Source organism: Triticum dicoccoides, chromosome 7A, assembly GCF_002162155.2.
Source record: "Triticum dicoccoides isolate Atlit2015 ecotype Zavitan chromosome 7A, WEW_v2.0, whole genome shotgun sequence".
In the NCBI taxonomy this organism is placed as follows: Eukaryota; Viridiplantae; Streptophyta; class Magnoliopsida; order Poales; family Poaceae; genus Triticum; species Triticum dicoccoides.
The window spans coordinates 468621815-468647577 of record NC_041392.1 but is presented as its reverse complement, the minus strand read 5'-3'; the positions used below and the strand labels follow the sequence as shown (position 1 = coordinate 468647577).

Below are 25763 nucleotides of genomic sequence, written 5' to 3'. Positions count from 1 at the left end.
AACAACTAGGGATGGGCGGATACTCGGTAAGTGTGATAAATTATCCGTAGGGGTGTATATGTGGATAATGAACTGCAAGGCAGTAGATACAGAGTATTCTCGGAACAATAGAGAGAATTTCCGAGGTATCTTATAATAACAAGATCAACTGGGAATGAAGTTATGGACAACAAGTGTATGTAGCTTTCCATAGGGATTATCGGTGGTATGGAATTGCAACGACGAAGGGCACAAGGGTCTCGGGAAAGCATCAGAGAAGTGTCTTCAAAATCTTCTGGTGCAACTGGCGATCATCTGGCCTGAAGGGGCTCTCCGGGTGAAAGTGATAATGAGATCCTAATGTTAGATTTAGCAAAATTCATTTAACCCGAATAGAAGAGAGATCAGAGTTCCAGAGTATAGACAAGCAGTAAAAGATCCTAATACCACCCAACAGCGACGTGGGCCCGTAAGCCACACGGCCATGTTAGTAAAAGTTTTTCAATGACTAGACTCGAATTCGGCCAAGGAGTTGGGAAGGGGGATTCCTACAGGCAGTCGGCTCTGATACCAACTTGTGACGCTCCTGATTCAATCGTACACTAATCATACACGCAAACGTGTACGATCAAGATCAGGAACTCACGGGAAGATATCACAACACAACTCTACAAATAAAATAAGTCATACAAGCATCATATTACAAGCCAGGGGCCTCGAGGGCTCGAATACAAGAGCTCGATCATAGACAAGTCAGCGGAAGCAACAATATCTGAGTACAGACATAAGTTAAACAAGTTTGCCTTAAGAAGGCTAGAACAAAATGGGATACAGATCGAAAGAGGCGCAGGCCTCTTGCCTGGGATCCTCCTAAACTACTCCTGGTCGTCGTCAGCGGGCAGCACGTAGTAGTAGGCACATCCGGTGTAGTAGGAGTCGTCGTCGAAGGTGGCGTCTGGCTCCTGGGCTCCAACATCTGGTTGCGACAACCAGTTAGAAGGGATAGGGGGAAAAGAGGGAGAAAGCAACCGTGAGTACTCATCCAAAGTACTCGCAAGCAAGGAGCTATACTACATATGTATGCATTGGTATCAACTGGAATAAGGCTATTATATGTGGACTGAACTGCAGAAAACCGGGATAAGGGGGGATAGCTAGTCCTTTCGAAGACTACGCTTCTGGCAGCCTCCGTCTTGCAGCATGTAGAACAGAGTAGACTGAAGTCCTCCAAGTATCATCACATAGCATAATCCTAACCGATGATCCTCCCCTCGTCGCCCTGTGAGAGAGCGATCACCGGTTGTATCTGGCACTTGGAAGGGTGTGTTTTTATTAAGTATCCGGTTCTAGTTGTCATAAGGTCAAGGTACAACTCCAAGTCGTCCTGTTACCGAAGATCACGGCTATTCGAATAGATTAACTTCCCTGCAGGGGTGCACCACATAACCCAACACGCTCGATCCCATTTGGCCGGACACACTTTCCTGGGCCATGCCCGGCCTCGGAAGATCAACACGTCGCAGCCCTACCTAGGCACAACAGAGAGGTCAGCACGCCGGTCTAAATCCTATGGCGCAGGGGTCTGGGCCCATCGCCCATTGCACACCTGCACGTTGCATACGCGGCCGGAAGCAGAACTAGCCCCCTTAATACAAGAGTAGGCTTACGGTCCAATCCGGCGCGCGCCACTCAGTCGCTGACGTCACGAAGGCTTCGGCTGATACCACGACGTCGAGTGCCCATAACTGTCCCCGCGTAGATGGTTAGTGCGTATAGGCCAGTGGCCAGACTCAGATCAAATACCAAGATCTCGTTAAACGTGTTAAGTATCCGCGAACACCGACCAGGGCCAGGCCCACCTCTCTCCTAGGTGGTCTCAACCTGCCCTGTTGCTCCGCCACAAAGTAACAGTCGAGGGCCGTCGGGAACCCAGGCCCACCTCTACCGGGATGGAGCCACCTGCCCCTTCAGCCCCCAACTCCGAACAGTACCACAGGTAATGTAACTGTGTAAAGTATATAGTATTTTCCCGTGATCACCTCCCGAAGTGATCACGGCCTAGTAGTATAGGATGGCAGACGGACAAGAGTGTAGGGCCACTGATGGAACACTAGCATCCTATACTAAGCAGTAGGATAGCAGGTAATGGTAACAACAGTAGTAGCAAGGACAGGCTATGCATCAGGATAGGAATAACGGAAAGCAGTAACATGCTACACTACTCTAATGCAAGCAGTATAGAGAAGAGTAGGCGATATCTGGTGATCAAAGGGGGGGCTTGCCTGGTTGCTCTGGCAAGAGAGAGTGGTCGTCAACACCGTAGTCGAACTGGGTAGCAGCGGCGTCGGTCTTGGTGTCTAGCGAGAGAAGAGGGGGAAAAAACAATAAATACAATGCAAACAAATGCATGACGATGCATGACATGACAAAGTGTGGTGCTAGGCATGCCCTAACGCGGTACGAGGTGGTACCGGTGAGGGGGAAAACATCCGGGAAGGTATTCCCGGTGTTTTGCGTTTTCGGACAGATGAATCGGAGGGGGAAAGTTGCGAGTTCGGTATGCTAGGGATACGTGGCGGACGAACGGCCTGCGGATCCGGGTTCGTCTCGTCGTTCCGAGCAACTTTCATGTTGAAAATAATTTAATTCAAGTTACGGATTAAAAGATATGATTATCTAAAGATTTTACTAATTTCTAGAATTTAATTAATTATTTAATTTAATTTGAAACAGGATTAATGACATCAGCATGATGTCATGTTGACATCAGCAGTCAACAGGGGTTGACTAAGTCAAACTGACATGTGGGTCCAGTGGGACCCACCTGTCATACTCTGTTTTAGGTTAACTAGGATTTAGCTAAACTAATTACCGTTTAATTAATCTAAGTAGTTAATTAGATTAATTAAACAGGATTAATTAACTTAATTAATTAATTAATTAATAATTTTATTTATTTATTTTCTTCTTATTATTATTTTTATAAAAAACGTCCTGGGCAGGGCCCATGTGTCATAGGCCCACGGGGTCCATGCGGGTTAGCGGGCGCGCAAGCGTGCGGGTGCGGACGAGGGGGCGCTGGAGGTGCCCGACCGGGACGAGGGCCAGCGGGCACGGAGGGGCGCCGGGCGCCGGAGATGGCACCGGCGAGGCCACGGCGGGGCAGCACCGGGGCTGGGCGGCGCAGGCTGGGGGGGTGGTGCAACCGGGCCAGTGCGTGGCAGCACGGCGATGCGGGACCCGAACAGCGCGGACGCGCGGTGAGCGGCGCCCGCTGCGGAGCAGCAGCAGCAGCAGGGCTGCACAGCGGAGGGAGAGCGGCGGCAGGTGAGCGGGACGAGCCGAGCGGGGCTTGGCACACGCCCTGACGGCGACGGACGTGGCGGGGCACGAGCGGGGCGGCAGTGTCCGCGAGCACGGGCGAGCACGGCGGCGCCACGACGAACTAGCAGGCGGGTGAGGAAGGCAGAGAGGAGAAGGGGAGGGGGCTCACAAAGCCCTGTAGTTGAGCGAGGCGGGCGCGGGGAGGAGTCGGGGTCGGCGATGGGTCGGCGTCGCAGATCCGGCGAGGAGGAGGTCGAGGATGGAGGAGCTCGACGTCGGGGCGGCGCCCGATGACGGCGCTCGGGGAGTGGACGAGGAGGCGAGGCGGCGACGGTGGGAAGGGGGACGATGACGGGCGGCAGCGAGGTGGCCTCGACCGGTGGCGTGCGGCGAAGGAGAGGGGTTCGCCGCCGGCGGGTGGCGGTACCAGGGGTGGTTGGAGTGCGGTGAAGGGGTGGGAAGCCGACGTCGGGGCGCGGTCGTCGGCCCGATCCCGATCCAGAACTGGATCGGGGGGTAGGGGGAGAGAGCGAGTGGGGTGCGGGTTGTTGGTTAGGGTTTGGCTGGGAGCAGCGTGGCCTAAGTAGGCCAGTAGGTGGGCCGGCCTGGCTAGCCCAGTGGCCAGCTGGGCCGGTTGGGCCCGGGGGAGGGTTTGGCCTTTTTTTAGTTTTACTTTTCGTTATTTTACTTTTCTGTTTTATTTTAGTTACATATTAATTTTAGTTTAGTAAAATATGACTACAACCCCTAAAATAACGTTTCAGAACAATCCACTACTGTAAAAAGGTATGGCCCGATATAAAATAGTTTAGTATTTTATAAAATACCAAAGGCGTTTAAATAGTTGTTTTTGCTACTGTTTGAACCATTTTAGTGCATTTAATCCTTCTACAAAAATGTGGTTCCTCCACCATTATGACTTAGGATTTATTTGTCGCATTTTGAACATTTTAGTGTTAACGTTTGAAAACTTTTGATGTTTTGCCTTTGTTTCAAATTTGAATTTGGATCGGTTCTGAACTAACGCGAGATTAACAATAGTAACCATGGTGACGTGGCATCATTAACGTGTGATTACTGTAGCCTAATTATCCGGGCGTCACAGAGACGTGGAATACCGGATGGACGCGACTGTCCGGAGGCAACTGCAGCCGGTATGCCAGGGAGCCAATGCGCTCGGTCACCAAGAACGGGCCATAGAACTTGTATGAGAGCTTGCGGCAGGGGCGGTTGACGACGGAAGATTGAGCGTACGGTTGGAGCTTGAGCAGGACCTGCTCTCCCACATTGAAAGCGCGCTCCGCACGGTGTCGATCCGCCTGCTTCTTGAAACGTGCATGGGCGCGCGAGAGCTGCGCGCGCAACAGGTCGGTGTGCGCGGCCCAGTCCAAGTCACCAGAGGACGCGTCGACGGGCAGCACGGAGCTGAGTTGAGGAAGGCCGCCCAGGTTGGGTTCTGTGCCGTAGAGCGCCTTGAACGGGGAGCACTTCAGAGATGAGTGGTGGGAAGAGTTGTACCAAAACTCAGCTGCCGGCAGCCACTTGCGCCATCGATGCGGGGTGTCATGGACGGCGCACCGGAGATACATCTCCAGGCACTGGTTGACGTGCTCCGTCTGCCCGTCCGTCTACGGGTGATAGGCGGTGGAGTACAGCAGCTTGGTGCCTGCCGCGGCGAGCAGTTCGCGCCACATGGCACTAGTGAAGATCTTGTCCCGATCAGAGACGATGGAGAGAGGCACGCCGTGCAGCTTGATGACGTTGTCCCAAAACGCGCGGGCGATGTGGACCGCGGTGAAGGGGTGCCGGAGCGGCACAAAGTGCGCGAACTTAGTCAGGCGATCGACGACGACCATGATGGAATCGTACCCTTCAGATTTGGGTAATCCCTCGACGAAGTCCATGGTGAGGTCTTGCCATGGCGTTGTAGGTATTGGAAGGGGTTGGAGCTTGCCCACCTGGTGCGTGTTCTCATGCTTGGCATGCTGGCAGACAGTGCATTGGCGAACAAAATCCTCAACGGCACGCTTCAGACCTGGCCAGGCAAAAAGTTTGCGCACTCTGTGATATGTTGCTTTGGCGCCTGAGTGACCTCCCACGGCGCTATGGTGGAGAGCAGTGATGAGTTTGGTCTTAAGAGCTGAGTTGGCGCCGATCCAGAGTCGACCGCGTTGCCGAATTACGCCTTGCTGCAGGGTGCACCCTTGATCGTCAGTGTTGATGACAGCCAGCTTGGTGAGCAGCTCTTGAGAGTCGGGGTCGGTCTCGTAGGAATTGGCAACTTCTTGTAGCCATTGTGGTTGGCACATGGACAGTGCGTCGAGCTCCAGGAGATGACCGACGCGGGACAGCGCAACGGCAGCACTGTTGTCGACGCCCCTCTTGTAACGGAAGGAGAACTGCAGCCCCACCATCTTAGACATGGCTTTGCGCTGGAGATCGGTTACCAGTTGTTGATCGTCAAGTGCACAAAGACTCTTGTGGTCAGTGACGATCTCAAATGGAGCACGATGCAGGTACGGCCGCCATTTGTCGATGGCCATCATGATGGCGAGAAATTCCTTCTCATATGTGGATAGCTTCTGATTGCGTACTCCCAGAGCCTTGCTGAGGTAGGCCACTGGATGGCCATCTTGCATAAGCACCGCGCCCACGCCGGTATCGCACGCATCCGTTTCGATGGCGAACGGGCGATTGAAATTGGGCAGCGCCAACACTGGCGTGCTCACCATGGCGCGCTTGAGCATGTCAAATTCTTGCTGCGCTTTGTCGTCCCAGAGAAACCCTTTCTTCGTCAACAGTTGCGTCAGGGGCTTGGCGATGATGCCGTAATGGGGGACGAATTTACGGTAGTAGCCTGTCAGCCCCAAGAAGCCGCGCAGCTCCATGGGCGTGGTGGGCACGGGCCAGGACTGCATGGCGCTGGTCTTGCTATTGTCTGTAGCAACTCCCTCTTGTGAGATCACATGCCCGAGGTATTCAATGCTTGTTTGTGCGAACGAACACTTGTTGGCCTTGGCGAATAGTTGATGCTCGCGGAGGAGTTGCAGAGTGAGGCGAAGATGTTCCTCGTGTTCCTGCAGGTCAGTGTTGAATACCAAGATGTCGTCCAAAAATATGATGATGAACTTACGCACATAACGGCCGAACATTGTATTCATCAAGCATTGGAAGGTTGCCGGAGCATTGCAAAGGCCGAATGGCATCACCCGGAAGTGGTAGTGGTCGTGGTGTGTCTTGAAGGCAGTCTTTTCCTCGTCCTCTTCCCGCATTCGAATCTGATGGTATCCAGCACATAAATCAATCTTGGAGAAGTACTTGGCGCCGGCCAATTCGTCCAGGAGCTCGTCAACTAACGGGAGGGGAAATTTGTTCTTCACTGTTGCAGAGTTGAGTCGTCGAAAATCGACACAGAAACGCCAACTGCCGTCCTTCTTCTTGACCAGCAGGACCGGGGCAACGTAAGGGCTCATGTTGTGCGCGATAACACCGGAGTTGAGCATGTCCTGTACTTGCCGCTCGATTTCATCTTTTTGTGCCGGCGAGTAACGGTAAGGTTTGGTGTTGATAGGCGTAGTGCCTGGCTCCAAATGAATGCCATGGTCATACTGACGACGGGGTGGCAAAGTAGTGGGTTCAGCAAACACGTCTTCAAATTCAGATAACTGAATATTTGGGGGAACAGGTTCAGGTTGGGTTTTTTCCGTCTGCTTGATGGTAACCAGGGCTGCTGTCCAAATGTCATTCGCCACTTCCATGCGATGCAATTCATAGTCATCCAATTCCGCTATGCGAGGCATGTCTGAAGATTTTACTCCCTGCAGGTGGACAGTTTTGCCATTGACGTCGAATTGGATCGTCTTTAGTTGCCAGTGACAGAGCATGGAGCTGTGCGCTAAGAGCCAGTCGATGCCAAACACTCCATCATACGCGCTCAGCGGCAGAACCCGGAGATCGGTATGGAAAGTGTGCCCTGGGACCTGCCATGCCAACTAGTGAACAATTTTGTCACAATGCAATCTCTGACCATTGGCCACTCGAACTGTAACCACGGGTAACTTCTCTGTTCGGGCAGCGATCCGGGCGGTGAACGCTTCACTGATGAAACTGTGTGAGCTTCCCGAGTCCATCAGTAGCAGCATAACCTGATCACCCACTTGTGCGCGCAAGCGAATTGTAGCAGGGCCTTCCTCGCCAAATACAACATGTTCAGACAGAGAGCAACATTCAGGCTCTTGCGCCCCTGGTGCGTCCAGCAGCTGCAATGCATGCACCGTGTCATCAGACAAAATCTCGCCGAAATCACCCACTTCTATCATCAAAATCTGTCCAGTGAGTTTGCACTGATGCTCGCGGGAGTATTTGTCACCACAGCAGAAACAAAGGCCATTGGCACGCCTGAATTCGCGCAGTTGACGTTCCCGGGCGTACTCATCCCCACCCTGTCGCAGAGGTGTCGCTGCTCGTGCCGGTGCGGGAACTGGTGCTGCTGGGGGAGGAGGACGACCCACTGGCACAATGCGATGGCGCGACAGACGCTGTTTCTCGAATTCCTCTTCCTGGATGCGCGCAAACACGGCTGCTCGTGTGATGCTAGAGGGGCTCTGCAGTCGCACCCCAAGCCGTAGCTCATCTTTAAGTCCCAGCAGAAACTGTGATATGAAGAACTGTGTGCTCAGGGTCGGGTCCAGGGACAAGAGATGATACATGCGGGTCTCGAATTGCTGCCGATAATCCTGCACACTCCCTGTCTGGCGTAACTGAACCAACTCATGCATCTGTGTTTCGAATTCTTCTGGCCCGAATTCCTCCTCGATTGCTGCTCTGAAAATCGCCCAACTGACCCCGGGATGCTTCTGTCGGTATGCTTGCAGCCACATTGCCGCCAGGCCTTCCATGTATAGCGCGGCGGTGGTCACCCAATTGTGCGGCGGCACACGGTACAGCTCGAAGTAGGACACGCACCGCTCCAGCCAGATGCGCGGTTTGGTGCCGTCGAACCGAGGGAAATCATGCTTGGGCGGCTTCGTGTAGTAGTCACCCTGGCGCTCGCGCTCGGTGGGCGACGGGGCCCCGGCAATCAGCAGCGGGGGCCCGTGGTTGACGAGCCGTGCGAATGGGAGCTGCGTCGCGCCGTCCGTGTAGAGGTGGGTCGGTGAGGGGCGGATCGGTGGTGGAGGTGGTGGTGGTGGTGCACGCGCGGAGGAGTCCGCGGTTGCTGACGGAGACGAGGTGCCCGCGCCGTGCGTGGTGACTGGATCAGGCGCTGGCGGGGTCTTGCGGGCCTCATCCACGTCGTCCTGGGTGAGGTCGATCTGCTTGGTGAGGTGCTTGAGTTCGTCGGAGACTTGGTTGTTGTAGGAGAGCTGTGCTTGGTGGCGCTCGTCGGCAGTTTTCTGGTTCGCGTCGAGACGGCGGATGACCGACTCGAGCAGGTTCTGCAGCTTGTCGGTCGTCTCCGACATGGCGTCGAGCACCCGACGAGTCTGGGCCGAGGGTTTGGAGGGCGGCGCCGTGGTCTCGCTCCAAATCAACCGAACCCCGAGTAGGATTTTGTGCGAACTCGCCGGAGCGGCTCGCACCTAACCCGGTGGATGTTACCGGCGATCGAGTGGGTGTGAGACAGTGGCAGCGGCGAGGTAATGAGCAAAAAAATTGGCTCTGAATACCAGATTTGTCATGACCCAAGGGAGAGGGGAGATCGGGATGAGAAAGGGGATCGAGATGCAGAGGGTGAGAGGAGAGCTTGGAGAAGGGGAAAGGAGAATTGAGATCTTTTTCCATTCATACCCAGCATCTCATCCACAGTACAATATGTAGCCGCCCACCTGGGCCCTCTCACACCCACACACGGTCTCAGAACACACACTGCCTAGCCGCCCACCTGGGCCCTCTCACACCCACACACTGCCTCTGGCCCAACACACACACACACTAGCTCTGTTGCAGTTCAGTTAGTTCAGTTAACTGAACTGCACTTTCAGTCCGTTGCGGATGTATCATCAGCAGGCGTGACAGCAAGTTACATCTATGTGTCTCCTATGTGTTCAAAATATCTGCCCCACTCTTTCTCACTCCGTATGTTGTTCACACTCGCACATCATTCAGTCCTTTGTTTACATAGGAGCATTGAAATCTCAAGAACATAAATGTTTGATATGACTGTAAAAAAGGGTTCGATTATATCTGAATAGATTAGTTATATAAGTTACATACCCATCGCAAACTTGATATGTAAACTCTATGGTGTCTAGTGTCTACCATGTGTTGAAAATATCCGCCCCACTCTTTCTCTGAATGTGTGTCACACTCGCACATCTTTCAGTCCTTTGCATAGATAGGGTGTTGAAATCTCAAGAACATAAAATGTTTGATACGGCTGTAAAAAAAAGTTTGATATATTTAAATAGGCCTAACAATCAGTGACATCTAAAAATCCTTCCTCACATTTTCACATTCTCCTTGAAGTAACAATCAGTTATCCAGACAAAATGAAAAGAAAAGAAAACACCCTAGAAAAAAAATCCAGTAGATATCGGGAATTTACGGGGAGCAGATCCTACGTCCAGAACAAGAATAAAGCATGCACCGATGCTTCAAAAAAAAAGCATGCACTGAGGAAAAAAATACGAGGAAAAGTTCCGGTTTGTGACGTTTGCTTCTGCTCGGAAACAACTGGTTCGTTGTGATTTTGCCCGGAAGAAGCCACCATCAGATACCACCTCTTCTCAAGAAGAAAGATTAAGCGTGTGAAGCAGGCATGGATCGTCATCAGTTGAGCGGTAGCTATCCGAAAGGGACGCGAGGCCGGCTTTCAGCTTAGCTGCCGCTGGTATGAAACCAGAGACTAATTCCAACCGGAAGCAGGGCTGCCAACTACAAAAGACACCATCATGACAAGAAAGTTGTGCCAACGCAGCCGCTCTACGCCTGCAGTTCTCTCCGTCCGCCGGCTATCTACTTGTCAATGTCCCTACGTCGCTGCATTACAATTCAACATATTTATGTTTCTCTCCTAACACGTTGAGCCGTTGCGACCTACATTTCACTATCATGTATTGCGCGCATTCTCAATGCACGTTAGAGAAATACTCCCTTCGTTTTTTTTTGTTCCGCATATAAGATTTATCTTAAATCAAACTTTGTGAAATTTTACCAAATTTCTATATAAGCATCAACATCTAGAATAGTTGAGGTGTACGATATGAATTAAGTCCTTGATGCATGTAATGATATCGTTTTGATGATGTCAATGTTGATCTTTTTTTCTCACAATCTTGGTGAAATTCTATGAAGTTTGATTTAAGACAAAACTTATATGCAAAGAAACGGATGAAGTATTAGATTATAGCAGGGACACGGACTTTGAGCTCTTGGCTGCCCGTGAACCCTATACGAATAGTAATGAAAAAATACCAGGAAAAATGATAAAAATCTGAAATTTTAGGGTATCAAACCTGGTCGACCATTTTATTCACGTATGATGTTTCGTGAAGAAATGGTGTCTATGGTATTCTCAGGAGATAAGTAAAAAAAATCTATTGTATTAAAAAACTGTGGGAATGAATCCTGGACTGTATTTTCTTCGGAAAGGCCAGGTGCGAACTTGTTTTTTTAGACACAGGTGTGGAGTTGTTGTGTCTGTGTTCTTTTGATGCTTCGTTCTGAGTCAATGAAATCCAACTCGATTTGTATACGCCCGCAAGCTGATTAATGACAGCCCATTCAAGTTTGACACGAAAGGGCCTACGACATCCAACAGGGGTCCTCCTATTTGGCGCACTCGCTGTGGGAGTCACACAGCGCGCAACCCTGCTCCCCTCGCGCGCCCATTTGAGCCGGCCCATGAGTGGCGGTGCGGCGCCCCCTATTTTTTTGTTTTCATTTTTTATTATTTAAATAATTCAGGATTTCGGAATAGCTCCAAATTTAAAAAGAATGAGAATTTTGAAAAGTTGGTTGAGCCAAAAAATGTCCCAGAATACAAGTAATATGCACGAATTTTAAAAATGTTCGTCATTTCAAAAAATGCTAGTGAATTTGGATATTGATGAACATTTTTAAAAATTATGGTGAACAAAATTTGAATAAGATCAATATGTTTTTGAGTTAGGTGAATTTTTTTTTGAAAAATTGATGAACAAATTTTGAATTCCATGATCAAAATTTGAATTTTATGAACAATTATAGAAATTTATGAATATATTTTTGAGAATGATGAACAAATTGTGAATACGATGGACATATCTTGAATTTTGATAAAAGTTTTTTAAATACGATGAACAAAAAATGAATTCGATAAATATTTTTTTACATTGATGAACATTTTTTGAATACGATGAAGAAAAAAATGTACGCGAATTTGGAAATAAAATTCGCAAAAACACGTGAATTTTTTTAAAAATAAAAATAAAAATAAAAACGAAAAAAATAAAAATAAAAGTAGAAAACGAAAAAAGAAAAGAGGGAAAAAACGATAGAAAAACCGTAAAATGGGCAGGCCCATACGACATCCAGCGCGTCCATCCTTTTTTTTTTGAGATCCTTCAGCGCGTCCATCCTAAAGCACGTGATTCAGCCCACGAAAGTCCACTTCCTCTCCAATCCGACCCACAGAGCCCAACGGAAAGCTTTCCTACCTCATCCTCTCGTCATCGTCATCCCCTTCCTTCCTTCCTCCTCGCAAAACCAAACCGAAAGCAAACGACAACACGCGAGAAGAAAGGAGAGGACGATGGTGAGGAAGAGGAAGGAGCTGCTGTCGTCGGCGCCATGGCGGACGGGGGAGGCGGAGGAGGACGACGAGGCGTCCAGGATGAGCCGCGAGGGGAAGGTCACCGTCACCAGCAACCCCGGGGAGACGCCCACCATGAACATGCCACGCAGCAAGCGCCCGGACCTCGACCTCGCCGTCGACGACTTCGAGGAGGACGAGATCGACCCCGAGCTGCGCTGCTCCTTCCAGCGCAACAGCAGGGTATACCCCGCCCGCGCCACGCACCAATCTCTTCCCTCCCCCTTCCCCTATGCTTCTTCCTTGTTTATTGCTGTTAGGCGATTCGCTCTAGGTGTTCGACAGATTGTGAACTCGCGGAGGCTGCAGTCGTAACAGAAGGATTTTCTTCTGGATTAATTAGCAAGTTGAGGGTTCAATCAACTGGTAATGGACCTAATGGTAGTAAAACTGAAACAATAGATTTAGTTTTTTGGATAGAGGCACTTCAAAACCATCTGAACATTGCTGGCCAAAATTCACAAGATCGCACTTCACCTTTTACCGTCATAACCCTAACCACAATAATTAAGACAAAGGGTCCGGTCAATAGCAACACAAATTTGTAAATTGTATTAGATGAAATAAACAGCTCCACAATTGCCAGCTCTTGGTTTCTCTCATATCATGGTTTCCATCTTAATTCAGGTGACCATATTATTTTACTCAAGATTATCAAGAAAAAATAGTAAATAATTTGCCGCTGACAAGCACAGTTGTGTAAATGGAAGGCCATGTCCGAGTATCCTCTACCCTACATGGCTTTTATCACAGTTTTTCTTGAATCTGTGCTAACTTGTTCATGATTCCTACCCATAGAAACAGGGATCATGGGTCGACGCCACATCCCTTGACCTGTGATCGATCACCCCAGTCAAGGGTTAGTGTCGAGTAAGTAGGGATCACCGTGGGTTGGCGGACTTAACACCGCGCAAAACAGTTGCTCTCAATCCCAAATGAGAACTCGCACTATGCAGTCGTTGTTGTGTCACTTGGCGCTCCTCATCCTGCTATTACCATGGTGGCACCATGACCATGCTTGGATGTTGCCCGCCCCTTTCCTGCGCTGAGCGTACCTGTGGTTGCCTTTGATTCTTTGTCGGACAACCACAGCGGTGCTTCAATCTATCGCTGGTGGATGGAGGGGTCGGAAGTGACAGCAGGATGGGTGTTGGTGGGAGCTGAGAGACTGATGGTTAGAATATAATTAACACATGGTGTTCAGGACTTGGTGGTTGAGGGTAAGAATAAGATGCTAGGGCTGGAGTACGTGAAAATAAGAAAGATGTGTGTGCTGTGCTAGGCCAACCCAGCAAGTCACATGCCAACTTTTTCCATTTGTTTCACAACTTAGACATTTGATCTTCTATAATTGTTTGCTATATCAAAACTTTTAGCCTCTAAAAATTGGCGTGAGTAAAAAAAAATGGTACTAGTAATCTCAGTGAAAAAAACTATGTCCTACCATGGCCGTCGACCCGGAATTGTTTGGTTTGCGACCCATCCTCCCAAAGAGGTATACCCCTTGTTGCACCTTAACCCGGAGAGGAGGGGTTGCAACAGGCGATCCTGATATTGTGCATAAGAACTATGACAGAAGATATTGACTTCTTATTTGGTAAAAGATAGAGATATTTTCATTGTGTGTGATTCCTAATACTTCATTCACTTTGTGTGGTCCTAATGTTTCATTCACTTCGAAGTTTATGTAGATGTCTAGACGAATAAGCAAATCAACAAATTGCTCCTATCGAGGATAATTGATTTTGAAATAAAGGAATCTTGTACTTATTTTGTTCGTCGTTGGTTAATTGTCTGACAAGAAGCCCTTTGTTTTGCAGTTCCTGCGGAGAGTTTTCACGGTGGACACACTTGTCAAGCCTCTTCCTCCTGTGATGGCATACAGTGTCTCCCGTAATGTGAACTTTTTCTTCAAGATCTTCACGCAGTTCTGGGGTGAGCTCAGTCAATGGCAAGATAGTATTGTATTAACCTGGTTTACTCTGATCCTATTCGTTTGTTGTTCTGTAGAACGCAATTCAGCATTTCCTCCTAGTGAATAAATTAACTACTCCTATAAAATAACACTGTTATTGATTTCAAGCCACTACATCAAGATAACTTTATCTATATAGAATATGTGCCAGATAAATTGTGTTGTTAATCTAAAATATGTGCTCGATGCCCAGATATCATCAAGATAAATTGTGTTGTTAATCTAAAATATGTGCCAGATGCCCAGATACCAAGATAACTTTATCTATAATAGTTCACTTATGTAACGTGCCCCTCGTTGTTTTCTCAATTACAACACAATTGCTTATTTCTGCTTTGACTGCATCTCTTGCAGATGAAGAAGGAATTGCCAATGCACAGAGATCCCTTGGACTGGGAAGCGAGGATAGCTCCCGGCGGTTTCGCTGATCACCGACGTGCCATGGAACAAGTTGCTGCGCTAGGCTCTGGAGGACCTGTTTATGATTCTGAATACGGGTGTGGTCTGGCTAGTTTCCAGGACTTGTTTATGCTTTATAAGGCGGGTGTGGTCTGTCTAATTTTGAAGTTTCATGCATTTTCCACTAGTAAAAATGGTTGCATTATATGCAGATCTTTGTTCTCAGAAGTCTTTTGTTTTCGTCCAAATTTGTAAAAGATAAAAGTTAGTGTTTGTGCCCAAATTCCCATATTTCTGAAAGAGATTATGGTCCTTCATTGGATGTCATGTTTGCATCCACGTCCTCCTAGCTACACTAATCATTGTAGATTAATTTGTCTATCGAGAAAATAGAACTGATGTTCTTGGTAAAAAATAGAGGAATAGAAACCGGCGGGAATCGAAGGACACATCCCTGTTTATAAGGGGAAATGGCTACTATTTAACAGGTTTGTTTTTCTCAGTCAAACAAAACAAATAGGACCATATCTTGCTCCTTTTTCCTCATATACCTCTTCCTATGGCAGAAAGCAAATCAACATTTGTTGGACCAGCAAGGCTCCCTAACTAGAAACCATAAACTATGCGTCTCTAGGGATCTATTTCAGCATGCATAACCAAGCATTTCTCTCCTTTGTTCTAACAGACCCTGCAACTTGCCAAGCTCTCCATTGGCTGCTTTTGGTGTTCCTAGATTCAGAGCCAAAGGCAGGCAGGCAGGCAGTGGTCCTGGATGGTTTTGCTCTCCTCTGCCTTGGGCATTTGCATCATGCATCATACAAAAGTGGGCTTTTCAGACGCCATTGGCTACCGACCTGTAGCAGCCAATTGATGATTACTAAGTACTTGTTGTCATGTCTTAGTACATCCACCATGCAGCATAATAACAAAGACAAAGAGGAGAGAAAATTCAATGCACCATGGCAGACATGAGCAAGTGCTTGCACATTGTGCCACTAGCATATTTCTAGTCCTTCTGTTAACTTTTCTATGTGCCTAGGCATATAGACTAGGTATAGGTTTGCATATCATCTCTACCTTAATCTATGTAAAACTTAGATAGGTTGAACATGGTCGTTAAATTAACATTACAATCTTGCTAAATCTCAGTCTATTGAGACTGGTTATGTCTCAGTCGATGCTATATCCGATTGAGATCTGTGCAAAATTTTCTTTTTAGTTTTTTCTTTTTCTTTCTTGCAAATTATGTCACTTGACTGAGGCTTCGTTAAATCTCAGTCGACTGAGACTTAGCCACACCCTTAGCATAAATGTGGTTGCAGACGACGACAACAACAACAAAGCCTTTCAATCCCAAACAAGTTGGTGTAGACTAGAGTTGAAATCCATAAGATGTCTAAACCAAGTCATGGTTTTGGCACGTGGATAGTTTAACTTCCATGCACCCCTATCTATGGCTAGATCTTTTGATGATATTCTAGTCCTTGAGATCTCTCTTTACGGACTCCTTCCTTGTCAAGTTTGGTCTACCCCGCCCTCTCTTGATATTATTAGCACGCCTTAATCGTTCGCTATGCACTGGCGCTTCTGTAGGCCTGTGATGTATATGCTCAAACCATCTTAGACGATGTGGACAAGCTTCTCTGTCCATTGCCGGTTAGCGGATTAAACCGACCAGATATCATGAGCCAAAATATGAAAGGAGTAAAAGTGGCCTAGTTCTTGTGTGATATTGCTCAATAAGATGCTTCATTAAACTAGAGCCCTAACTACAAGAATCTTGGAGGAATTCGATCATGGATTGCTTCGCGCAGCTGCTGCGCACCTTGGTTATGAAATGAGGGCTAATGCGCTTGTATAGTTTAAGACATAAATATAATATCTGATAAAGGTAACTTTTTCACCCTAGGTAGAAATATAACAGCAATCTGTAGCCGTGAAGCCATGAGCTTAACTTTGGGGATATAAGCAGTATTATTTGCAGCCTGCTTTTAATCTGATGATGTTACCTAATATGATTGGCGGGCTTCATTCTTGATTCTCCAAGTTGTTCATTACCATGAGACTCATTTTAATATTTGGATGATTTAAGAGAGGGCTATACTTTTCAAGAGCCAATGCTAATATTCCCTGATTATTTAAGATTGCTGAACTCGTTGCGTATTTGTGACAAAATGCGCTTTACTTTGGTATAGTTTCAAATATATTCCTTGAAACAATCTTGTTGTTGATGACACTAGTTAGTTATGTATATCTGTAGAGACAGGGCCATGATAGGCAAGATTGCTATCTCAACATAGAGTAATTTTAAAATTGGGCTTACAGCAGCCACCTAATAAGGCCAAAGAACCATGAACAGAAAGTGGCCCACAAATAATAACATATCCATGACTAGCTAGGAGTATGGTACTAGTATACATCTTTAACTACAGTAGCAGCATGTTATGCTGGTGGATTAGAGAACACTGGAAAGAGCTAGCATCTAAAAGGTCTCAAGTGTCATAGGCCAAGCATGCAGCTGGGAGGAGATGACATGACAGCAATCTTTCTCTTGGGAATATCCAATGAGCACTCACCCTCCTTTTCCCTTTCATTAATCGAAAGGCAAATTAATTGGAATCTGTTGAAGCTTTATGCCCTAAACCACTAGCATCTACTATGAAGCATCCCACAAGGAGATGTCTCAACAGGTGGCAGCCTCCCATGACTCCTCCATTTCACTGATGAATCCAGACTGACATCTGGGAGAAGTAGTTTTTCTTGTTCTGATCTCCATACACCCTTTATGCAAAGTCTTTAGGGATTGACTCTCCAGCACTTTGTTTGTCTACCATTGATGTGAATGAAGGTGAGCTCTTGAAAACCAAAGAACAAATTACATGCGATCCAGGCAATTAAAGATCTTGCAATCTGAATCAAACAAGAGACAATGGGGTTCTTGAGGTTCACAAATCTCCAGAATTCAGATTCATGCACACCTTCAAAACCGGGGAAGATACATTTAGTTTCTAGAACCACTCATATTTTTTTATTTTCAGCGCATAATGTAGAGATCAAAAGAATTACTCTATGTTTATGCCAGGGTGTATTTTTAACGAGGAAACATCTTTTTCACCAACAAGGTACTATATATTCTCATTCGGAAGAAAAAAGAGCAACTTTCATGTGTCCTCAAGTTACCCTGTGTTTGCTTAGCCTTGCTTTGTGTGTGCCAAAAAGAAAATATTAAGAGGGTGATAGGGATGAAGAATTTTTTGCAGCACTATCAAGTGAGGTGTTTAAAACTGCAAATTGTTGGGTACAGATGCTTTGTCCAACAAAAGAGATGGAAAAGAGGGGTTATTGACATGACACCAAATGAGCATCCTGTTTTGATTAAGCTAGCAAAGCTAGCTATCTTTATAACAAGACATATAGTCGTAAAGCAAACAGAGGAGGAATTCATAGACAGACATTAGCCACCTAATGTTGCGGCAAAGAAGGTCAGCAAATTGTTCTAAAAAAACAGAAAAATGACAATACATCTAGCACTTATCTGATCTCTTTACAATGCTTTTTCTTCGTCTATTTCCTTAGTTCATCATACTTAAGCCCACAGACCAAATTTACTACTTCCTCCGATCCAAAATAAGTGTAGCCGTTTTGAACTGGGGTTAGTTCAAAACTACGACACTTATTGTGGATCGGAGGTAGTACTATTTAACACCTGTTTTTTGTTGTTTTGATCTGAAATTTCACTAGCTGGTGCCTATTTTGTTGTTGTTCTTGTGCCCAGCCAGGTTGACTTCAGAAAGCTCATCCTAACCGGCAGTCATGTCGATTGACGGTCACGATCGATGACCGTTCCATGAACCGCCACATGTCTCATCTTCAAGAACTCAATAGAAGCCAAGTGTAATAAAGGGTGGAGTACAACATGTGTGCATCGCCACACATGGATTCCAAGGTGCCACACCAACTTTCTTCCCTCCCATCTGTTAGCTTGACCGCCCAAATGCCTCAAGCACTGATTGGTAGGGGACGATGTAGGCCTAGAGAGGCAAGTATTATTATTGTGTGGGATGCCAGGGGAGGGGGGAGGGAATTGGTTCCTGCTCCCACTATAAAAACGACATCTCTATCCTCACCTGTGGTTTAAGCAGGACAGTAGTCTCACATAGAGAGAGCTGCAAGGGTGCAACCGCAGCAACCTCGAAGCTAGTCCAAACTAGTGGAAGGTTGTGTGCAATCTATCATCATCTTCGTCTCTGTCTGTCTGTATCCCTTACCAATCCATCCATCCACCCATCCATCATCATCCATGGCGAGAGGCAAGGTCCAGCTCCGGCGCATCGAGAACCCTGTCCACCGGCAGGTCACCTTCTGCAAGCGCCGCGCGGGGCTCCTCAAGAAGGCCAGGGAGCTCTCAGTCCTCTGCGATGCCGACATCGGTATCATCATCTTCTCTGCGCACGGCAAGCTCTACGACCTCGCCACCACCGGGTATGACTAGGATGTGCATGCACTTCCTCTCGGCTCTCTTGATTTGCTCCTTCAACCTCGAGCTCATTCATCTCTTTTTGTCTTGGTCTTGAGCAGAACCATGGATGGGCTGATCGAGAGGTACAAGAGTGCCAGTGGAGAAGGCATGGCCGCCGACGGCTGCGGCGACCAGAGAGTGGTAATTAAGCTTCTTCACATGTCCTCTCCTCTTCATGTACAAGTCTAAGTCACACATGAGACTTTTAAGTGGGCATGTCAGTTCTAAAACTTGGTGAAATTCTAAAACTTGACCATGTTTGTCACTAGGACCCAAAGCAGGAGGCAATGGTGCTGAAACAAGAAATAGACCTTTTGCAGAAGGGACTGAGGTACTCCATCCTGCTTACTCATTTCGCTTTGCTTCTACAAGTCACATTATTTATGCCCAAGTAAAGATTACATTAGCTCACAAATGGAGATGAAGTGATACACGTTTCCAGCATGTCTAGTTTATTTCATAAGCACAAATATAGTTTATTATTTCCCCGCAAAAAAATAGTTTAATATTCAAAGCTGCCCTGGTAGTGGCGGACCTTCAACGCGATTTGAGACGGGACTAAATGAGTCTTAAATAGAGTTGAAAGGGCTAATCTAGTGTGTTACGTTAAATTTGGCTCAAATAGTTTTAAATATTACTCCCAAAATAACTGACTATGTACTAACTAGTACTACAAAGTTGAGTCATTTATATTGGGACGGAGGGAGTACAAAATTAGTATAGAGTTAAGTCACTTATGTTTGGAAAGAAATAAATTTGATTCTTTTTGGGGGTGGGGGGTGGGGGGCATGGCCCCCTTTGGCCCTCACTAAGTCCGCCACTGCACCCTGGTAACCCTGAAATATTTTGTTTACTTGCACAAAAACATCTCAAAGCAACACAAACTTGTTTGTAAGTAGCACAAACTTAGAAACCTGCTTTTGCTCTTACATTTAGTTGAACTCCCTCCACCAACCAAACAAAACTATTGATTGAAAGGAAAAGGCTGTGACGTGAACATCAAAGTCTTCTAGCTATACTTCGATGAACTCTGAGACTTAATCTTGGCAAAATGAAAACCATGGCAGGTACATCTATGGAAACAGGGCAAATGAGCACATGAATGTTGACGAGCTGAATGCCCTGGAGAGGTACTTGGAGATGTGGATGTTCAACATCCGCTCCGCAAAGGTAATTCAACACAAAGCCTATAAATTATTGAAAGAGAAACTCTTTTGGGCACCACTAAAACTTTCTTATCTAACAGATGCAGATAATGATTCAAGAGATCCAGGCACTGAAGAGCAAGGCAAGTCAATTAATAACAGTTCAAATCTATAAATACCCAAATATCATTGACAATTTGCTGAAAGTAGAGTTAGATTCTTTATATGCAGGAGGGCATGTTGAAAGCTGCCAACGAAATTCTCCAGGAAAAGGTACCAATTGTACGTATATTGACACATGGAACTGCAAACTAGAATTTTGTGTTGTAGACCGCCGTGCAAGCATGGTTGCTGATACCAAAAAATGTGTTCCTGGTTGCAGATAGTAGAACAGCATGGACTGATCGACGTAGGCATGACTATAGCAGATCAGCAGAATGGGCATTTTAGTACAGTCCCAATGTTAGAGGAGATCACTAACCCACTGACTATACTGAGTGGCTATTCTACTTGTAGGGGCTCAGATATGGGCTATTCCTTCTGATGGTAATAACGCCCTGAGGGACTATTATTAGTGTGTAATATGGTGGTTAATACTAAACAAAGCTTGCTTTATGTATGGTTTGCTCTGGTACTACTCTGTAATATTTATATATAGGCCATATTCCCTCAGGAGTGCCCTTAAGGCCTTAAGTAGTGTACTGTACTGTGCTTTTACATTACCTAAAGAACTCTTGAGGAGCTCTGATGTTGCTATTTCACATAATCAAGACCTTTGTTGGTGTGTTGCTTCGAATGTTGAGATGTTGCAAACTTACTATCCCTTGAGTAACTTGTTTTTACATGGGCACATTGTTTATTTGAATTTGATGCATGATATCAGCTTGGTTCATTAAGCAAATGTGACATGCAAATAAAAACTGTTAGCATTAGGCATGAGAAACCATGCTGGAAAATCACTAGTATCAGATAATTTGACGAGGCATATTTAAAACCAAGTACCAAGGATAGATCCAGCGGCAGCTGAGTTAGAAAACACAGTCTAATTAAACTCGGGGTAGGTGAATGTGCCTACTTACAGAAGTGTTGATACCTATGAAATGCTGATACAACATAGTTTCTCAGGCAATAAATGCAGTGACGCTTACAACATGACATAGCATCAAAATAATGACCCAAATAAACACGCAGTTATCAAGTCAGGAAAGCTGGTTCCAGAATTCTCCTATGCAATTGGAATCATAATCACTTGCAGTAGGAGAGACCAGTCTCTGAACCCCAGATCATAATTCCAGGCCTCAAGACCTACGCTCATATTCATACTGGAAACCTGAGTGGAAATGGTTTTGAAGAAAGTAGGCATCCCCGATATTATTTTTACGGTCATTGAATACTTATAGATCATGTGCGAACTGATAGACTGAAAAGTACTGGCATTTAGTTTTCCACAGGTGCAAACATGAACATCGTAGAGAAACTAAGAGCAAACCCATAGTAGAGAAAATAAAATACATTGTCCAGTTGATTGCCAATATGCACCTTATTGGAAAAAGACTAGGAAGTAAAAACTAGAAATCCCAAACTGGAGACATCATTGTCTTGTCAAACCAGTATGCTGAAACAGGCATAAGCTTATGCAGAAGTCTTCTTCAATTCTTCTGGCCTGCTCACAGAAGAAGATTTGCAGCAAGTTTAGAATAATCTTGGAAATGTTTGGCAGCGGAAGTAAACAAAATACTTTCATGCAGGCAATTTGATCAACAATGGTGCGTTAGCAAGTACTATCATCAAATTAACAATCATATTTCATCTTATACCTTACTACTACTAATTCACATAAATAGCTTTATGATAAATCCCTAAGACCTTCACATCAACACTACTGGAGATACTATCAGTATAATGTTCTAGTAGAGCTAAACGGAAACATACAAAACTAAATGGAACATTGTCATACTGTCACTCAACAATCACACTGCCAGAGTCACTATCATATAATGCTTTAAGAAAGCTAAACAAAAACATGCAAAACTAAATGAAACAGTGTCATACTGTCACTCAATTACAATCACAATGCCAATCACTATCATATAATGTTCTAAGAAAAATAAACAGAAATACGCAAAGCTCAATGAGATATTGGCATGCAGCTGTACGCAGCCACTTGACCATGGCAATTCATACTACATGATTCACTCTTATATAATATAATTGTTTTGTGAGAGCTAAACAGAAAAATGTCAACCTAAACGAAACACTGTCATGCATTTACTGGACTATGATCAGGTGCAAGTTGATGAGTATCATCATGTTGAAACTGATACAACCACATCATATCCTTCTAGCGTTCCTAGTTCACTCAGACAACACTTCACCAACACCATATAATTGCAGTCCGAAAACACAATTCACTCAAACGGCATATCATCAATACCACATAATCACAGCCCAAAATCCAAATTCACTCAAGTGGCATAACATCAAGACCTCCCAGTCAAAACTTCTGACCAGGAACCGATGGAATCACTATCATAATGTTCTCTTACAAAGTGGCATGGCATACATGTATTAACATGCAACATGCTGCCTTTTGGAATTGAATCACACAATGAGGATAAACAGAAGGAAGTAGTATGTGGAATGAAGCCAGAAGAAAGCAACACACCTGAGACCTTGTCCTCCCACCAGTAGATGAACCTGAGGTTGGCCCCCTGCTTGTCCATCTTGTAGAGCTCGTACCAGTGCTCGGCCACCTCCGACCCGAGCACGGCGCCAGTGAGCGCTCCGAACCCGGTCGCCAGCACGACACCTGCAGGCAAGGCAGTCAGACACGGATCAATTCCCCGCCGCATCTCGATCAGCCACAGCAGCAACGACGACGTAGGCAGGCCAAGAATCAAGATCGATCGAGAGATTTTCGTACCGTGCGGGCTCTTGGAGTACTTGAAGGCAACGCCGCCGAGGTGCGCGGCGCCGGCCAGGGCCCCGCCGAGCGCGAACTTCCTGGACTCCCTCAGGGCCTTGAGCTGGAAACGGATCTCCGTAATTTAGAAAGGGGAGGAAGAGAGGGATCGGGATCGGGTTGCGGAGAGGGTGCAGGGTAGGGTTGGGAGATACCTGCGGGCCGTAGACGGGGTCGGAGGCGATGAACTCTTCGACGTCGGCGTCGGACCACTTGGGGAGGGGCTGGTCGCGGCCGTAGACCTTCTTGAAGTAGTCGAGGAAGGCGAAGTTGCGCGCCCAGTGCTGCTTCACGCCCTCAAAGTGCTCGCCGATCCCCATCGCCGCCGCCGCCGCTGCTTCGCTGCGATTCGATCGGTTCCACGGTGAGCCTTTCTCGTTTCTCTCCTTGGGGACTTGGGGAAAAGGTTAGAGAAGGAAGGCTAATAAATGGGCTGGCTAAGACACCAGATGGGCCAGAATGGTCTACATGAGATGGCTAGAGAAGGTTAGTAATGGGCTGGCTACGACCCAGATGGGCCAGAATGGCCTACATGAAACTACGGGGATGAGTTTTTTCACAAGAGCTTACAAATTGTGGGTCTGTTTGGTTGATGCCCTAGGCTTCATGCCAGGCAAAAAGATGCCTGGTAGCCTGGAGAAATGGGAAAATATGTCTGGCTTGCCTGTGTATCTGCTGTTTGGTTGAACGCCTTGCCTGGCACACATAGTATACACAATAAGAAATCAGCATGTCAGGTTGAGTTGACCGGCAGTTAGCATGCAAACCATAAATAATCACATGCAGGTGCACTAATTAGTCCCGAGTGGCATTAGCCTGGAAGCCAGGCGTCCGAATTCATCGGCCCAAGCCAGGCTATCAGTTCTAGGCCAGGGAGGTATCCCAAATTCCAAGCCTCTAACCGAACAATATGTAGGCACATCTCAGGCAGGTCTCAGGCCATGCAATTGTTCTCCGGGGTTGCAACCAAATACATCCTGTACTACCTCCATTTCTTAATATAAGATGTTGGGTTAGTTTAAAATTACCCAATTGATAAGTGTCACACGTGTGGCATGAAGCACTCTGCCTCTGATGTTTTTAACAATTAAAGTTGTCATCCACAAAGAAAAAACAAACCCGAAAAACTAAAACTTGCCATCCGAAAAATAAATTTGCCATGCTTGACAATTAGAGTTGACATTCTCGTGTCACTAAATTTGTCATAAAAAACTTTCGGAGTTGTCATGTGTTCGTGCCACACATGTGACACTTATTAGGGTCCTAAAATTAAACCGCCCCAACATCTTATATTAATGAATGGAGGTAATAGTTTTTTTGTGTGTGAGAGCTTACAAAATGTAGTTGGCCACTCAAAAGAATATACAAATCATAGTCTTTTTTCTTTTGAAAAGAATGTCTTGTGGCTCGTTTATTGCAATATCGTTACATTGGTTATTACAAGAGGCGTGACAAACATGAGTGGATCACCGTCCCAAAAATAGACTACACTTTGAATCATAAGCATGCCTTGCGGTAGAATGAGCCACCTTATTAGCACTCCTTGAACAATGTAGGAATGAGACTGTTCCAATTATCTGAGCTCTCACAAAAACTCATCTATAGTTAGGACTTCCATATCACCTTTGCATAGCTGAATAATATCCAAAGAGTCGGATTCGATGATAACTGGGGAGCACCCTAACTGTTCCAGGAGGGCAAGACCATTTTCCATTGCAAAGGCCTCTGCAGAAGCTGCATTAGCAGTTTGAAATAGCTGAACAATGACACCTACAATAGCCTCAACGTGATCATTGCATAATACAACACTCGTAGCACCCATACCATCTTCAAAATAAGCAGCATCGTTGTTCAGTTTTATAGGATTCCTAGGGAAGTTTTGACCATAGTATTTCATGATTCGAACTGATGAGTAATTTGATGAGAAAGCTTGTATAGCAGATGCAAACCTCGCCGGGGAGGCCTTTGTTTCTCCATTAACCATCTCACTTCTTTGCCACCATATGTACCAAGCTTCCACTGAAACTAATTCTTTAACTCGTATGTGACCAAGCACAGTAGATTTATTTAGAGGATTGCACAGAATTTCCACAGGGACAATGGATCTCGACTGGTCAGCTGTGAGCGCTTGTTCAGTTATATAAAAAATGCCAAGGGATGTATATACTTCATGCACACGATTGCATGTGACATGTGTCTAATATCTTTTGCCCCCGCATGACAAACTGGGCATTGAGTATAACCGGAATGTGCCTCGCCACTAGAATCGTCATGCTAGGAACTGTTCCATGGCGTGCCCTCCACAAAAAGTTAATACTTTACTGGGAACATCTAGCTTCCATAAGATATCCCATACTAGTTTTGGTTTTGCCGAGCCATGATCATTCTCCCTTCTCATTCTATTACCGGATTGGTGATCTCATTCAGGGTAATAGGCCGAGCGAACAAGGAAAGAGAAGTATTTTGTGTTTGTTCCACGTGATGGAATCATTTGTCATATACATGCTCATTCAATGAATTTTTTAGAATCCTTTCAGCATCAGTTGAATGAAATATGTCTCTAATCAAAGCTTCATTCCAGCGGCCACTTAATGGGGGAATCAATTCATCCATCGTTCTGAGCAAAACTTTGACAATTTAGGGTGAGTTCTCGAAGGGTTGTTTGG

The 25763-nt window shown here is 46.2% G+C and overlaps 3 protein-coding genes across 6 annotated transcripts; 2 read left to right on the top strand and 1 right to left on the bottom strand.

The window, feature by feature from the left end:
* The first annotated feature begins 11956 nt into the window (after positions 1-11956).
* On the top strand, positions 11957-14793 carry LOC119330506. Its single transcript, XM_037603613.1, has 3 exons — positions 11957-12280; positions 13918-14032; positions 14427-14793. The coding sequence occupies exons 1-3, from the start codon at positions 12038-12040 to the stop codon at positions 14498-14500; spliced, it is 432 nt and encodes a 143-aa protein (XP_037459510.1). The 5' UTR covers positions 11957-12037; the 3' UTR covers positions 14501-14793.
* A 3801-nt stretch (positions 14794-18594) lies between these two features.
* LOC119334374 (MADS-box transcription factor 26-like) lies at positions 18595-20754 on the top strand. 4 transcript variants are annotated; one of them, XM_037606952.1, is made up of 7 exons: positions 18595-18953; positions 19050-19131; positions 19260-19321; positions 20058-20160; positions 20237-20278; positions 20352-20417; positions 20518-20754. In XM_037606952.1, exons 1-7 carry the CDS (start codon positions 18772-18774, stop codon positions 20677-20679), a joined length of 699 nt encoding a protein of 232 aa, XP_037462849.1. In that variant the 5' UTR covers positions 18595-18771; the 3' UTR covers positions 20680-20754. The 4 variants fall into 4 exon arrangements, with proteins under 4 accessions (XP_037462849.1, XP_037462851.1, XP_037462850.1 ...); XM_037606954.1 differs by having other exon boundaries at positions 18596-18953; positions 20367-20417; XM_037606953.1 differs by having other exon boundaries at positions 18596-18953; positions 20352-20408.
* A 785-nt stretch (positions 20755-21539) lies between these two features.
* LOC119330153 (succinate dehydrogenase subunit 6, mitochondrial) lies at positions 21540-23507 on the bottom strand. The gene is made up of 4 exons (XM_037603269.1): positions 23253-23507; positions 23059-23161; positions 22801-22944; positions 21540-21798 (listed from the first exon to the last, which is right to left on the bottom strand). Exons 1-4 carry the CDS (start codon positions 23415-23417, stop codon positions 21785-21787), a joined length of 426 nt encoding a protein of 141 aa, XP_037459166.1. The 5' UTR covers positions 23418-23507; the 3' UTR covers positions 21540-21784.
* Between the last annotated feature and the right edge of the window lie 2256 nt (positions 23508-25763).